This window comes from Spermophilus citellus, assembly GCF_964194105.1.
Source record: "Spermophilus citellus genome assembly, chromosome: 2".
NCBI lineage: Eukaryota > Metazoa > Chordata > Mammalia > Rodentia > Sciuridae > Spermophilus > Spermophilus citellus.
Window position 1 is genome coordinate 23,438,665 of NC_138183.1, and position 16,310 is coordinate 23,454,974.

Here is a 16,310-nt window from a genome sequence, read left to right on the forward strand (position 1 = left end):
TTCTTCTTATGGAATTTGGGCTTTCAAAAAAAAAAAAAAAAACAATCAAATCCTCCCTTAAGATAGCATCTTCAACAAATGGTGCTGGGAAAACTGGAAATCCATATGCAACAAAATGAAACTGAATCCCTTTCTCTCGCCATGCACAAAAGTTAACTCAAAATGGATCAAGGAGCTTGATATCAAATCAGAGACACGGTGTCTGATAGAAGAAAAAGTTGGCTACGATCTACATACTGTGGGGTCAGGCTCCAAATTCCTCAATAGGACACCTATAGCACAAGAGTTAATAACTAGAATCAACAAATGGGACTTACTCAAACTAAAAAGTTTTTTCTCAGCAAAAGAAACAATAAGAGAGTAAATAGGGAGCCTACATCCTGGGAACAAATCTTTTTCTCCTCACACTTCAGATAGAGCCCTAATATCCAGAGTATACAAAGAACTCAAAAAATTAGACAATAAGATAACAAATAACCCAATCAACAAATGGGCCAAGGACCTGAACAGACACTTCTCAGAGGAGGACATACAATCAATCAATAAGTACATGAAAAAACGCTCACCATCTCTAGCAGTCAGAGAAATGCAAATCAAAACCACCCTAAGATACCATCTCACTCCAGTAAGATTGGCAGCCATTAGGAAGTCAAACAACAACAAGTGCTGGTGAGGATGTGGGGAAAAGGGTACACTTGTACATTGCTGGTGGGACTGCAAATTGGTGCGGCCAATTTGGAAAGCAGTATGGAGATTTCTTGGAAAGCTGGGAATGGAACCACCATTTGACCCAGCTATTCCCCTTCTCGGTCTATTCCCTAAAGACCTAATAAGAGCATGCTACAGGGACACTGCTACATCGATGTTCATAGCAGCACAATTCACAATAGCTAGACTGTGGAACCAACCTAGATGCCCTTCAATAGACGAATGGATAAAAAAAAAATGTGGCATTTATACACAATGGAGTATTACTCTGCATTAAAAAAATGACAAAATCATAGAATTTGCAGGGAAATGGATGGCATTAGAGCAGATTATGCTAAGTGAAGCTAGCCAATCCCTAAAAAACAAATGGCAAATGTCTTCTTTGATATAAGGAGAGTAACTAAGAACAGAGTAGGGACGAAGAGCATGAGAAGAAGATTAACATTAAACAGGGATGAGAGGTGGGAGGGAAAGGGATAGAGAAGGGAAATTGCATGGAAATGTAAGGAGACCCTCAGGGGTATACAAAATTACATACAAGAAGAAGTGAGGGAAAAGGGAAAAAAATACAAGGGGGAGAAATGAATTACAGTAGAGGGGGTAGAGAGAGAAGAGGGGAGGGGAGGGGGGATAGTAGAGGATAGGAAAGGCAGCAGAATACAACTGACACTAGTATGGCAATATGTAAATCAATGGATGTGTAACCGATGTGATTCTGCAATCTGTATACGGGGTAAAAATGGGAGTTCATAACCCACTAGAATCAATGTGTGAAATATGATATGTCAAGAACTATGTAATGTTTTGAACAACCAATAATAAAAATTTTTTAAAAATCCTCCCTTAAAGCAAAACATACATAGAGAACTTGTTTCCTACTTGAGTAGGGAAAGGAAAATGAAGAATGCAGAAAGAAAGCAATTAATATTGCAAAAACATTACTTTTTCATGAACATCTTTGAATGGGGTTTGAGAAGATTCTGGAAGAGCTATTCAATTAATATTTATCTTCCTTATCAACTTTCATATCATTTTTCTCCATTTGATTTTGAAATTGTTTCACTTTAAACTGTTTATTATCTTGTAAGTTCCCTGAGTGATACGATTGTTGGAAACCTCTTTCAGTGGCCACTCTCATTCAGTTCCAAATATTCTTTTCCTTGAATCGATGTACTTTATGTACCATGCAACTATTTTGGCAACTGTCTTAGTCCATTTGAGCTGATATAACAAAATGTCATAGTTTCATAGTTTAGGGTGGCTCATAAACAGCAGAAATGTGTATCACAGTTCTGGAGGCTGAGAAGTCCAAAATCAAGACACTGGCAGAATTGGAATGGTGAGGACTCGCTTTTTGGTTCATGTTCTTGCTGTGTCCCCAGATGGTGAAGCATCAAGGAGGTTCGTTGGGACCTCTTTTATCAGGGCAATGATGCCATTGATGAGGTTCCTGTCCTGGTGACATAAGTACCTCTCTTTGTTCCCCTCCTCCTAGTACCATCACATTGGTGATTAGTCCTCAACGTATAAATTTTGAAGGAACATAAATATTCAGACCATATTGGTAGTGCTAGCCTACCTTCTCTAGAATAGCTGAAATGCATTTTTGGTCTTAGGGAATGAACGTTCTAGCAGAAGGATATCAGTCTAGCATTTGCACAAATTTTACTTCTTCCATTCTTGACTCTCTCTCCAAAATAGCCAGATGGTGAATTGTCTCATATTGGACGATTCTCTTGGACTTTTTCCTACCCCTCAGTGTTTAAGGACATAAAATTTCCAAGAGCTACAATTAAGTGTAATTAGTAAATCAAATCTGCCTCTATGGAATATGACCAAATGGAGAAAAAGCACCTAATGATTTTACACAAAGTACTTTACCCACAAAGAAAAAAGGAAAATGGTCCCACAGAAAGAATTGCAACATATGACTAATGGCTGTGTTCCCTGGGATCTCTCTCTCCACAGCTGGGTCCTTTATGTGAATGGCAAGGAAAAGATCACAAACTGTCCCTCAGTGAATGACGGCAGTTGGCATCATATTACAATCACTTGGACAAGTGCCGGTGGAGCCTGGAAAGTCTATATTGATGGGAAATTATCTGACAGCGGTACTGGCCTCTCCGTTGGCACAGCGATACCTGGTATGTCTTTGCAAAATGAATAGAATTCTGTTAGACTACAGAGGTGGTTGGTGGTGCTTCAATGGGTACCAAGTTTGCTAGCTGTATTGCCCTTGTTTTCATACAAAGATCCACAGTTCTGTCTCTTATCGACTGACTACTCCTTGACCATCCAGACTGGAATAGGCATGAGCTAATGAAAGACCCAAAAGAACTTAATATGTCTGGAATGCAGACTGAAAGAAGGAAGGAGGTTGGAGCAGGAGGTTATGGCCAAATCATGTAAAGTCTTATAGAGCAGGTAAAGGATTGAGGTTTTCATCTCAAAATCAATGGGAAGTCACAGATGGGTTTTAAGACAGCTGCAGTAAATGAAAGGAAGGGCAGCTCAGGCGGTTCCTGGAATGGTCAGAATGAAGCAAGAGGGCATGTGGGAAAGCCCCTAAAGAGCAAAGGGATCTCTAGCCAGACAGCAAACAACACACAGTAGAAAAGCATTTTCTGCTCTTCTCTGGGGAGACAAACTTGGGATAAATGGAAAACAAGGGAGAATGCAGCTCTCCCTTGAATGATGCTGGAGTAGTTGAGGAGATGGGTGACACTTCAGTGTATCCACTCATGCTGAGCGTCTGTCAAGAACCAGTCCAGGACTGGGGTTGTGGCTCAGCGGTACAGCACTCGCCTTGCATGTGCAAGGCACTGGGTTCAATCCTCAGCAGCACATGAAAATAAATTAATTAATTAAATAAAGGTATTGTGTCCAACTACAACTAAAAACAAACAAACAAAAACATTAAAAAAAAAAGGAGAGGAGGAGGAGCTTCTGTGTGCTGAGGCTGCAGAAACCACAGCCCAGAGGAAGCTCTAGCTATAGAAGGGAACATACACATTTTTCTTTTTCCTGAGGAGAGGAGAGAGAAGAAAGCTCACAAGGTGTGCTGGATTTAGGTAGTGGAGATGATTTGTAAAGAATGGATTGGAAAGGTTAATTTGGAAGCTAGGAGAAGGGAAATAGAGACCAACTTAGAACATCAGACACATCATTGCAGAGTGACAGTATTGGGAAGTCGATCGATACTGAAGCTGCTTTTGAAAATCACATGATCACAAGAGTAGGGCAATATTTTAATATGATTGTAGTGAAAGCACTCTTGATAAATTTAAAATACATTATTCTATTGCCAGCTGCCTCTTTGTAAAATATATTTGAACAGGAACCCAATATTAAAACCAAAACTTCTTTGTAATACTACTCATGCCTAATTACCTTTTTAAACAAAGAATCCTGTTACACAGATTTGTTCAATGGTTTCCCCATGACCCTTTGAATTTGATAATGGAATAGTTATTACCAGATTAAGAGATGAAGGAGACAGAGGCTCATGAAAGTTGAAGTGCATTTCTAGAATCTAACTCCTCTGGCTGGTGGTTGTGCCCTATTCATCCTCCCTCTGCCTTTTCATCTTAAATTGGCATGCTGGTACACATCCACGGAAGTAGCAGGTGCCTTAGAAACAGAAGCACCTGGAAGTGCTAGAGAGACCAAGGAGTTGTGAATGGACATCCTCAGTATTTCTCAGACTCACCGTGTTATTTTATTCTTTCTTGCATTTTACTCACTTCGTTACCTAGAGACTCTTCATATCTTTGTTCAGCATGAGATTACTCTCACTACGCATCAAGGTCCAAGTCTGAGAGCCTTCCCTGAGCCCTGCCCTTCCTCGTGGAACCCTTTCTTTTGGTTCTTCTATTATCTGTACACTTGCACTGTTCATTAAGCACACTCAACTGGAAAATGTCTGTGTATTTTCCCTTAGAATTATAAACTCCCAGGGCCAGTACAGTTCTCAGCTCTACTTCTACAACTGTGTGAGTCTGGTGCCTGATATTGTAGACAGCACACCAGCAGCAGCCTCATAAGCTTCTGCTGGATTTGGCTACCCTGTGTCGTAAGGATGAGTCAGAGGTGGCTGGGCAGGAGGATGGGAAGAGGTGGCTCAGATGGAAGGATCTCTGCATAGAGACAAAGAGCCACAATGGGTTTTGTTTGTCTTTTTAATATTTTTTAGTTGTAGTTGGACACAACACCTTTATTTATTTATGTATGTATGTATGTTATGTGGTACTGAGGATTGAACCCAGCACCTCCCACATGCTAGGTAGTGCTCTACCATGGAGCCACAACCCCAGCCCACAAAGGGGTTTTGTGTGAGAAGGCAAGGTTAGCTATTTCATAGAGGTGATGAACAGGGAAGGAAAAGAAGATATGGTGGAGAAAGAAGCTAAGATATAACCTGGAAATTGGCTATAGTGAGCTTGCTTATGTCCCTCCAGGAATATATACTTTCTCCTTCAGTAAATTAGGAGATAGGAAGTAGCAAGTGAAGTGAGATGGTGGTTTCTATTTGTGTATAACACAGTATGTTCTTGTTTTCAACCATCTCTTCTCTGGGCAGTGAGATCACAGGTGATTTTTATTCTCTATTCTTTCATGATATGTTTATAATAGGTGTATTTCTTATATGGTTAAAAGTAGCTTTTATGTCTTTTTTTTTTAATTAAGCTCTGATGGAAGACTGAAAAGTAGATTGAATAACAGGAAAATAAAACTAGAAAACTCTTATAGCAACCGCCTGAGAAGATGGTTGTCTGACCACAGCAGGAAGAATGGGTCCGTCATTGCAGAGTTCTCGTGGCCCTCAGTCTACTCAGGTTGCCGTTGACAAATGCCATAGTAGCTTAAATAACAAATTTACTTCCTTACAGTTTTGAAAGCTGTAGGTCTGAGATCCGGGTACCGACCGGCATGGTCAGTTTCTGGCAAGGGCTGTCTACCAGGCTTATCCCTAGCCATCCTCTCACTGTGTCCCCACATGGCAGGGAGAGAGAGTAAATTCTCTGTTGTTCCTTCTCTAAGGGCACCAATTCCATCATAGGGTCCCCTTCTCACAATCTCATCTAAACAGAATTGCTTCCTAAATACTATCACAGCAGGGAGTAGTGCTTCAATATACAAATTTGGGGAACGACAAAATTCAGTACATACCAATAACTGACTGCCTTCAATTGGATGCCCAGGTTTACTGAAGAGTCTGTTAACTGAGATAAGAATTCTAGGGAGAAGAGAAGGGAATAACTCTGCATCTGGTTTAAGACACACCGACTTTGAGGTCTCTGTTGTATTCCATGTCACAGTGACAATACAATTAGTAAGGATTCAACATGGTGGGCACTTGTATAGAGTGTGGACTGGCATGAAAATTGATAGACTTTCTGAGAAGCAATTTAGAAATTTACCTCAAAAGTCTTAGAAAACTCACTTCATTTGCTACTTCCTATCTCCTAATTTACTATCAATTCAACTACAGGAAATCAATCTAAAAGAAATAATCAATCATCTGAATGTATGTTTATGTGTCAATATGTTTATGTCTGTGTTACTTTCATATCAAACTTGGAAACAACTCTACTCTCCTGTAGTAAGTAACTATTGAAATAATTAAGCAAATTACTATTTAATTAATCAAAGGGATTTTTGTGCATTCATAAGAAATAGCAAAGCTATTGAAACTCATGAAATGAGAACATATTTGAGAAAAAATTAGAATTCAGACATCATATATGATATGATCCTGAGTTATGTATTTTATTTTTTTTTTGAAAAATAAATGGCAGCAGAAGGCATTACAATTCTTATTACACGTATACAGCACAGTTTTTCACATCTCTGGTTGTATATAAGGTAGGTTGACACCAATTTGTGTCTTCATACATGTACTTTTATAATGATGTCTATCACATTCCACCATCCTTGCTATTCGATAGTTTTCTCTCAGACATTTATATTGACTATACTTTCAAAGGACTAAAGTCAGCTTTTTATAAGTAACAGACCATCGAGCCCGTTCTCCTCTGTTTTTCTCTCTTTCTCTTTAGGTGGTGGTGCCTTAGTTCTTGGGCAAGAGCAAGACAAAAAAGGCGAGGGATTCAGCCCAGCCGAATCTTTTGTGGGCTCCATAAGCCAGCTCAACCTCTGGGACTATGTTCTGTCTCCACAGCAGGTCAATTCCATTTTCAGTGTATGACAGTAATGAGATGCAAAGGTACAAACCCAGCAAAAATGGGAACAGCCTAATGATGACATATCTTACTGTGAGCTCTTGGTTACCAGAATTGATCACCAATATCATTGGATGCTATGGTCTGAGTTAGGCAGAAGTTATCTATAATAATTTTCAGTGATTATCCTTTTTAGTTGCTTGGTGATATTCTAAAATTTTATTGGAAATGAGTATCTTGTGAAACCTTGCAATTTCAGAACTAGAAAGAGTTGTAAAGAATAAATCCTTCAAATCTCTCCGACTAAACGTGCAGAAACGTAAGACTGTGAAATATCATCCTTAGAGAGTAACAAATAAGTAAGTGATCTGTCTGGAGTCAAACAGCCTGGTTCAAATCCCAGTTCTGTCACAAATTCACTGGGATGATTTTGAGTGTGTTTACCACCTCTCTGAGCTTCAGTTTCTTATCCATAAAATGTCAACAAATAGAACTATAATAGAGCAGAGTTCTGAAGGTATTGAACAAAATACCTAGTGTGCGTTTGTGGTATTGCTTGGCCTATCATTAGGGCTTGGTAAATGTTTATTCACGATTATAGTGGCAGAATTTCTCCAAGCCTGTTTCTCCAACTCTGTCAGAGGTCAAAGACATAGAATGGCAGGGGACCTCTGCAGCCCCTTAATAAACTGCAAAGCTTTAGACAAGGAACTGCATGCACAGGATTTGAAATTTTCAGACAACCACAAGCCTAATAGGGGAAATATTTGGAGAGGGAATGATGGGAGAAAGGGAAAAGAGGTTTCTTCTTGCTTCTGAAATCATACCATGCAGAAGCCTGTTTCCCTTTACCTCTACCTTTCAAAAATCTGTGAATGGTTTTCGTGGGACTAAAAAAAATAATAATAATAACTCTGTCTCCGTGGGAAAGTAAGTCTTTATTTAAAAATGTACTTTTAAACTTTCAGGTGAAATCCCTGGCTACTTCCTGCCCAGAGGAACTCAGCAGAGGAAACGTATTGGCCTGGCCTGATTTCTTGTCGGGAATTGTGGGAAAGGTGAAGATCAATCCCAAGAGCATCTTCTGTTCTGGTGAGACTTGGCTGTCTCTTGGTTACCCTGGAGTTTAATAGCCAGCGGAGGCCATTCAGAATACTCTAGTGGTCAAATTGTTCAAGGAGTGGTCAACCTACTCTTTGACTAGTAATTCATCTTTACCTTATGTGCATCCAAAAGATTTTTCTAATGTTGAAATACATCCTGTATAACAAGATACAAATTAATTGGAAAGGAAATTTGGCAAAGGCGAAATAAGATTAGGATGAGAAGAGGAATACAGTTGCTTTGTCTAAAATGCCCTCCAAAGTTCTGTGCTCCTATTTGAGAAGGTTTTGTTCTATATTTCCTAGCAGCTGTCTGGGAAATTTGGAGAAATATAATAAATATGGCCTCCACTCACCAATAGTCAAACTCTGGGTAATCAAGATGTGTCATAAAATTAAAAATATTTAAATGAGTTTCTTAAAAGGGTCTAGAATTCATGACTTTTGATAACTTATAAGAATATTTCATTAATATTACTAAAATGTCATTTTTCCTTTAAAAATATTCAGCATTCTATTGTTAGGTGTAACTAATTAGAATGAATTTTAAAAAGATAACATAAGAAAACACCCCCAAAAAAATATTCAACAGACATCAGCTGAAAGAGGGAAAATTGTTTGTTGACTCAGTTCATTTTTCCTGTTACCTTTGATGATGACCAGGGTCTGTGGTGACTTGTTCTAATCTCAGTAGACTGGCTCTTCCATGTTGGTACAAAGTAGGATTTGGACATCTTACTTGATGGCACTGACTTGATGGCACTGCTGCTGTGTTGCTGACCAGCTCTGCACCTGTGTTCTCTGCCCTTAGACTGTCCACCTTTAGAAGGATCAGTACCTCATCTACGAACTGCATCAGTAGATTTAAAGCCAGGTTCCAAAGTCAGTCTGTTCTGTGACCCAGGCTTCCAGATGGTCGGGAATCCTGTGCAGTACTGTCTGAATCAAGGACAATGGACACAACCACTCCCTCACTGTGAACGTAAGCTGTCTTCGTTGATCACTACAGTGGCTCTTAAAAAATATTGGAATTATGCAAACACCCTTCAGGAATTCTAGAGAAAAACTAAATACTTGACAGTGGCTAATACAGCAGATATTCACTGAGTCCTTCTTTTGTGTGAGGAACTCTGCCAGGCACTTTAAGGGACGTGGTGATGAACATCCAAGGACACAACCTGTGAATTCCTCCAGGTTGTACAAGGAACTGGGTTTGAGGAAAACACAGACCATGCAGGCTGGAGACCAAGGGAGGTCTCTTAAGCTGACTTATCACCCATTCATTTATCAATGGTCTTTAAAGTACCTACTCTACACCAGGCACTGATCTAAGTTCTGAAGATGCAGTAGTTGGGACAAAATCCCTGATCTTCTGGAGTTTACATTTCTAGTAAGAGGGGCAGAAAAATAAGCAAGAAAATATGCAATTATTTATTTATAGTAAACAATAATAATGGTAAGGGCTAGAAAAATAAATCATGGTAGGGCAGTACAAAAGGAAAGTGTTGGATAGAGGCAAGACTGCTATTGTAGGTGGGGGACAGCAGCCATCACCACCTGACAGAGCATATGTTTACCTTCTTGACCATCTACCTCACTGGACAATAAACTCCACAAGGCGAAAGTATCATCTCTTTGGTTTACTGCTTTAACCCTGGTACATAGGAGAATGTAGTAGACCTTCATAATTATTTATTATATTTTTTGTGTGTGGTACTGGGGATTGAACCCAGGGATGCTCTATCTCTGACTAGATCTCTAGCCCTTTTTGTCTTTTTGGTTTTTTGATTGTTGTTTTCTGTTTGTTTGTTTATTTTTGTTTTTGTTTTATAGACGGGGTCTCACTAAGTTGCTTAAGGCCTCACCTCTGAATTGCTGAGGCTGGTCTTGAATTTGCAATCCTCTTGCTTCAGCCTCCTGAGTTACTGAAATTACAGGCATGCCTGGCCCCCATAATTATTTTTGGAATGAATAAATTGCATGCCTACACATGAGCAGTGTGCTACGTGGTAGGGATGCATATGTGGATCCAGGCTGCTCCCGCTCCTGGAGTACTCTCAATCCAATGTTTATGTGCAATGGAAAATTTGTGTCCAACTGAGATACTATAGGACTAGGTTAATGTAAATATGATGTCCTTTTAGCATTGTGCTCATAATATAGTCGTGTGCTCTCTGGTCACATTCCAGGCATTAGCTGTGGGGTGCCTCCCCCCTTGGAGAATGGCTTTTATTCGGCTGAGGATTTCCATGCTGGCAGCACAGTAACCTATCAGTGCAACAATGGCTACTATTTGTTGGGTGATTCAAGGATGTTCTGTACCGATAATGGAAGCTGGAATGGCATTTCACCATCATGCCTTGGTGAGATAAATGTTGGTAGTTACTGGTGTGGGTTTATTCTATCCCCTTGAGAAACAGCTACCACAAATTCCTGAGGCTCCAATGGCATGCCTTTGTTAACTTCATCTTATCCCAGGAAACTCTGGGCAAGCCATAATTACAAAGCAGCTGTCCTGGGAGGTGCCAAAAATGTTTTAAATTTTTCTCAGCCTCAATAGTAAGACTATATCTATCCCTGTTCTTCTATTTGCCTACCTGTAAACTAAAGAAATAATCACTCTCATGGTGTATCTGGAATGTGATATGACTATTACATTTAAATTTCATAAAAATATATAAAGTGTTATATGTTAAGAGATAGGTAATGATTTAAAAGGGAAAACAAATGTTTGATACATAGGAAAAGTGAATCAACTCGAATATTTGCCATCTGTCTTATTTCAGATGTGGATGAGTGTGCTGTTGGGTCAGATTGTAGTGACCATGCCTTGTGCTTGAACACCAATGGATCCTATGTGTGCTCCTGTATCCCGCCATACACAGGAGATGGTAAAAACTGCGCAGGTAACTCATCTATGTATCACCAGAAATGCCTATTTCAATTTTTTATTCTAGTATATATTTATGTTATTTTAAATAAGATAATAGTTTCAAAGAGCATACAGATAGATGCAGAAGATAGAATCTAATAATAAAAAAAAAAAACACTAGTGACAACTAAAGGTGTTTTAAATCGGTACTGTGCCTCTCCCAACTTCCCAGTTTCTGAAAAACAAAACAGAGAGCCCATGCATGCCTACACATGAGCAGTGTGCTACGTGGTAGGGATGCATACGTGGGTCCAGGCTGCTCCCGCTCCTGGAGTACTCTCAATCCAATGTATCACCAGGATGTTGAAGAAGTGTCTACATAGTTCAAGAATAATAGAATGGGTTTAAGAATAGAATCAGTGCCTCTCTGCCTCAATCAGAACCAAGAAAACTGTTCATCACATCCTTAACATCAACAATTCCCTCTGCCACAGTCACACAAAATTTTATCACTGAAGAAAATAGACATCTGGATGCCTGACCATACCTCTATATTTTGTAATAACTGGCCCATCTCTTGTATCTTTCTACATTTGCTATAAGGGGTAACTATCAGAACATAATAAGATAGAAGTAAAAAGGAATTTAAAATACTGTTCAAATCATCTGGCTATGGGTCCCCAAAGTATAGTCCTACAATTTGAGACAGAGAAAAAAATCCCAGGAGTTATATATGACATATTACCATGTTTCCCATTGTAACACACACACACACACATGCACACACAGAGAAAGAGAAAATGTAAACAATAGTAACCACAAAAACACAATGTCAGCATCAGACAATATAAATAGAATTGTAAATAGGTTTAGCGAGGAAATCTTAAACAGAGAATGTTGGATATTTATACACATCATCCTATTCACAGGCTGAATATCTGTGTTCTCTCACTGTGCTCTTTAAGAACAAGTCACATTTATGTTATGTGCAAGTTTGAATCAGCTTAATGAATCCCACTATTATTTATAATGCACCAATAAAAATTTAAAAATAAAACATACAAGACAGAAAACTTGCCTATAGAAATATCTGATTTAGATACATCTCTTCTCTTTAAAGGATGAGTAAAATTAAACAAAATTCAAACTACAGGAAATTTCAAAAATCTTCCTGCTCAAAGGCATATGGCACTGAAAATGAGTTAGTATAGGAACCAAAAGAAAGTCTCAGGGAGACTGCTTGTACACAATAGAAGAGACAGAGACATCACTTCTAATAAAAACTTTTAAAACTACAAAGCCAAGCAGGAGAAAAAAATACTATGATTAAAGCAGAATAAATAGGCAAATACTACAGACAAAAAGGCAAACATATCAGACAGTGAGCTTGGAAACCAGTTCACTCCAGGGTTTGTTCTAGAGAAGTACTCTAAATTTGGGTTCAAATTGCAGGCAGTTGTTATAATTTATTACTGAAATATAAGTAATGTAGCAAATTATGTATTAACAACTACATTAGCAGAGAGAGATATATGGGAATGGTAAGGAAATACATGCGGTTGGTAGAGTAAGTGAGTTTATCATGGATTCAGAAAGTAGAGTTTTAATCTGAATTTGTGTAGAGTCAAATAAAATGTAAGTTGAAAAATGTCTTCAAGTATTCTTAATTCTAAGGCCATACGACTTCCTTGAGGGAATATGCAAACTATTAAAACAAAATAGAAAAGTGAAATTGTCTGTCATCCCACCACGCAGACATATTTACTGTTAATGTATACCTCCGGTGTTTTTCTGTATGCTATCTATAAGCAACTTATTTAGTTACTTTTAACATGACTTCATGTACATTTTTAAGTCACATGATAGGTTTGAGAATATTATTTTAGTTCTTGTTTTATAATCCACTTTATGGATTTCCCATAATTACTTTTTCTCTGTATGTTAACATCGGATGATACCCACTTCAAAAAAAAAACAGTTTAATATACATCTTTGAACATGAATCTTTGTTCTTACCTTTCCCTGATTTTCTCAAAATCCAGTCTTATAATTGCATTTACTTTCTGAGAGTGTTTCATGTAAAATTCTTGTCTTAATATTGTCCAGATGACCTTTAGGAAGATTGACTCAGTATACCCTCCCCTTCTGAGAATTCAAGTATTATATTCTCTCATATTGCTGAACTTGCTTTAACCATTTTCCCTGCTTTACACTGATGGCTGACCCCCACCCCTAATTTGTACATAGGAGGGTCTCATGGTATGCAGTCTGTTTGGAAAGGGAGGCTAGTAACTTCCTTGAATCTGCTGTTATACAACCTTTCAATGCACTTGAGACCAAGACAATTGCTTTTTACAAACTGGGTGTGCAGTTGGAGTGAGGTGGGAGGGGTAAAGCCCTCTGAGCCATGCTCTGACACCATCACTACTTCCCCAGTAAACAACTACCATTTTGTCCAGATAAACCTTATATATTTTATTAATCATTTTCTGCTTCCAAATATTCTTATTTAAATGCATATTAAATGTATTTTCTGGCCTAATGTCCAATGTGTACCTGGCCTTTATGCATCTCCCTTGAGAAGCTTTTATCTCAAGGTTTTCATGTATGCCTCAACTGTAGTGAAATTCTTTTGCTGTGAGACTTTGTATGGTTGTGTGAAAGCTACTTATTATTCCCCCCCAAAAAAAAACTTTGTTTCAAGAACCTAAAAAATGTAAGGCTCCAGGAAATCCAGAAAATGGCCACTCTTCCGGCGAGATGCATACAGTGGGCGCCGAGGTCACATTTTCCTGTGAGGAAGGATATCAGCTGGTGGGAGTCACAAAAATCACGTGTTTGGAGTCTGGAGAATGGAATCACCTAATGCCAAACTGTGAAGGTATGTCAAGTGAATTTCCATATTTTTGTGTCTGGCAATCCTAGATAGATAAGATGTAGGCGTGTCACCAGTGTTATGTTCTGTTGGTTGGTCTTATTTGTCTTGATACCCAAGTATTAGGCTCATGCTCAAGTATGACAAAACAAACATCAAGAACAAAAGCAAATCTAGAGCTGACCCTTGAGCTTTCAGAGATGTTTTGCACACACAAAGAAAAGCCATGATTTTTATTTTCTTCCTTTTAGCTCTGTCCTGTGGTGCACCAGCTATTCCAGAAAATGGTGGCATTGATGGGTCATTATTTACTTATGGCAGTAAAGTGACATTCAGGTAAGTGCCTAAAATTGAAACAGTGTGCAGAGTTGTTGATGACGGTCCCAGCAGTGATAGAACACTGGGAGGAAGGGGGGAAATAACCCCAGAAAATGTTTTTTGAATTAATATGGACTTAATTGAATGATGTGGAGTGTGAAGACATCTAATCCAATAACCTAAAGGTAGTCATGTTTGGCATCCTTAAATCCCTTGAGCAGTAACCTATTATGCCCCCAAGCTCCCCCATGCAGGATGCCATGCAGAAAAGTACTCTAGGCTCATGAATACTATTAATGGGCTTTGATTCCACACCTGATGGATAAGGAACCTGAACTAGTCCACACAACTCTCAAACCAAGACATTTCTATACATGTGCTAATCCATAACACAAACTGGAGGCCAAGCAAATTCTTTTTTTTTAATTGATTTTCTTTTTTTAAATACATGACAGTGGAATGCATTACAATTCTTATTACACATATAGCGCACAATTTTTCATATCTTTGTACATAAAGTATGTTCACGCCAATTCGTGTCTTTATACATGTACTTTGTTTTTTTGCATTAAAATTCTTATTACACATATATGCCAAATTTTTCATATCTCTGGTTGTATATAAAGTATATTAACACTCAATTCATGTCTTCATACATGTACTTTGGATAATGATGTCCATCACATTCCACCATCCTTGCTAACCCCCTGCCCCCTCCCTTTCCCTCCCACCCCTCTTCCCTATCCTCCCATGCTCTCCCTCCATACCCACTATGAGTCAGCCTCCTTATATCAGAGAAAACATTCAGGCCAAGCAAATTCTTGAGTCTATCCTCTTCTCTAGCAAGATTCCTCCAGGGAACATATACAGTATACAACCTTGAATGAAAAAATAAATAAATAAACAGAACTTAAAAACATTCTTTCCATAGGAAAAAAAAGAGAAATTTTTCAATATATGTAATTTTTCAATATATTTTAGAGGCTTTTGGTACAGATAAAATTATGCAAAATAAAGCAAATTACTTTCTGTAATTTTCTTCTACCTTCTTCAGATGTAATAAAGGATACACTTTGGCTGGTGAGAAAGAATTGTCCTGTCTTGCTAGTGGTTCTTGGAGTCATTCTTCCCCTGTGTGTGAACTGGTGGAGTGTTCCAGTCCCGAAAACATAGACCATGGAAAATTGAATTTGAGTGGACTTACCTACCTTTCTACTGCATCGTACTCTTGCGAGAGAGGATACAGGTAAAGTCCAGTTTCATACACACCCACACACACACATACCCATTGCTCATTATTTACTCACTAGGTCTATTCATGTTTTATAAATGTAAGGCTATTCTCAAATGTGTACGCTTCCTGAATCCTAGCTAATAGGAAAGCCCAAGGAAATATTCAGTCTATGATTCTGGGAATTCGTTATAGTTCAGTTGCTTCCGCATTCAGACTTCAGACAGAAAGCAAACACTGTGAGGCATACCACAATACCTGTTTTAATGATTTTATGATGGATTTTTTTTTAAATAAACAGCTTACTTAGCTAATACTCAACATTGCATGAGATGTTGTAAAAGAGTATGCCAAGGTCAGGTTATTGGAGCCCAGGCCAAAGGCTGTGGGGTCCTGACCAACTGGATTCAGTCACCTGCCTACATCATAAATAAGAGGAAACAATATACAAAAAAAGAATGAATTTAATCACAGTTTATTTGGGGTGACAGCTAAACCACCTTCCGCATCCTACAGAAACGTTGTAATTTATAGGAACAAAAAGCCAGGAAGTATATGTAACTAGATTCATCCAGGCTGTGCTGGCTCAGGGATATGTTTCAATGGAAGTTTTCAACTGTTGGCTTCAGGGCTTTGAGGGAAGTTTCAGCTTTCATTTTCAGTGTGACAAAGACAGCTTATAGGAGCTGGATGAAGAAAACAGCTTAACAAACAGGTTAGCAGGAAAAGGAGATGGAAAAACAATTTGTGACTTTCTATTTAAATGGATTCCATTACAGTTCCCCTCCAGCTTGTCCATCCAGAGTCTTGAGAGACTTGGGGCACGGTTTCATCTGGCTGGCTGTTTATTACTGCATTTGGTGTGTGGATTGCTTCAAGGGCATGGGATGAAAAGATCCAAAGTCTGAAGATAGGGCTCCACCTAGTGGCAGGACTTGCGTGCCAGCTAGTCATGCATAAGAATCCTCCTGTCACTTGTGGTCCACCTTGTTTTTTGGTAGGGTTAACAAGTGACTCCCTT

At 38.7% G+C, this 16,310-nt stretch overlaps 1 protein-coding gene and 1 long non-coding RNA gene across 5 annotated transcripts in view; one reads left to right on the forward strand and one right to left on the reverse strand.

The window, feature by feature from the left end:
• The window catches only part of LOC308642952, a 1,001,730-nt gene that overhangs the window by 856,176 nt on the left and 129,244 nt on the right, over nucleotides 1–16,310 (reverse strand). The window contains exon 5 of one of the 3 annotated variants that reach the window (XR_014020672.1): nucleotides 14,804–14,936. The exons of the other annotated variants lie outside the window; for them this stretch is intronic. This is a non-coding gene — a long non-coding RNA (uncharacterized lncRNA). Of the gene's footprint in view, nucleotides 1–14,803; nucleotides 14,937–16,310 lie in introns of those variants that run through there. 3 annotated transcript variants of the gene reach the window in all.
• The window catches only part of SVEP1 (sushi, von Willebrand factor type A, EGF and pentraxin domain containing 1), a gene marked incomplete at its 3' end in the record, with an annotated part of 177,575 nt that overhangs the window by 115,412 nt on the left and 45,853 nt on the right, over nucleotides 1–16,310 (forward strand). For both annotated transcript variants that reach the window (XM_081282377.1, XM_081282378.1), the window contains exons 27-35: nucleotides 2,677–2,852; nucleotides 6,768–6,892; nucleotides 7,859–7,982; nucleotides 8,805–8,975; nucleotides 10,183–10,356; nucleotides 10,780–10,899; nucleotides 13,570–13,746; nucleotides 13,992–14,076; nucleotides 15,113–15,304. In XM_081282377.1, coding sequence (XP_081138503.1) covers nucleotides 2,677–2,852; nucleotides 6,768–6,892; nucleotides 7,859–7,982; nucleotides 8,805–8,975; nucleotides 10,183–10,356; nucleotides 10,780–10,899; nucleotides 13,570–13,746; nucleotides 13,992–14,076; nucleotides 15,113–15,304 — 1,344 coding nt within the window. The remainder of the gene's footprint in view (nucleotides 1–2,676; nucleotides 2,853–6,767; nucleotides 6,893–7,858; nucleotides 7,983–8,804; nucleotides 8,976–10,182; nucleotides 10,357–10,779; nucleotides 10,900–13,569; nucleotides 13,747–13,991; nucleotides 14,077–15,112; nucleotides 15,305–16,310) is intronic.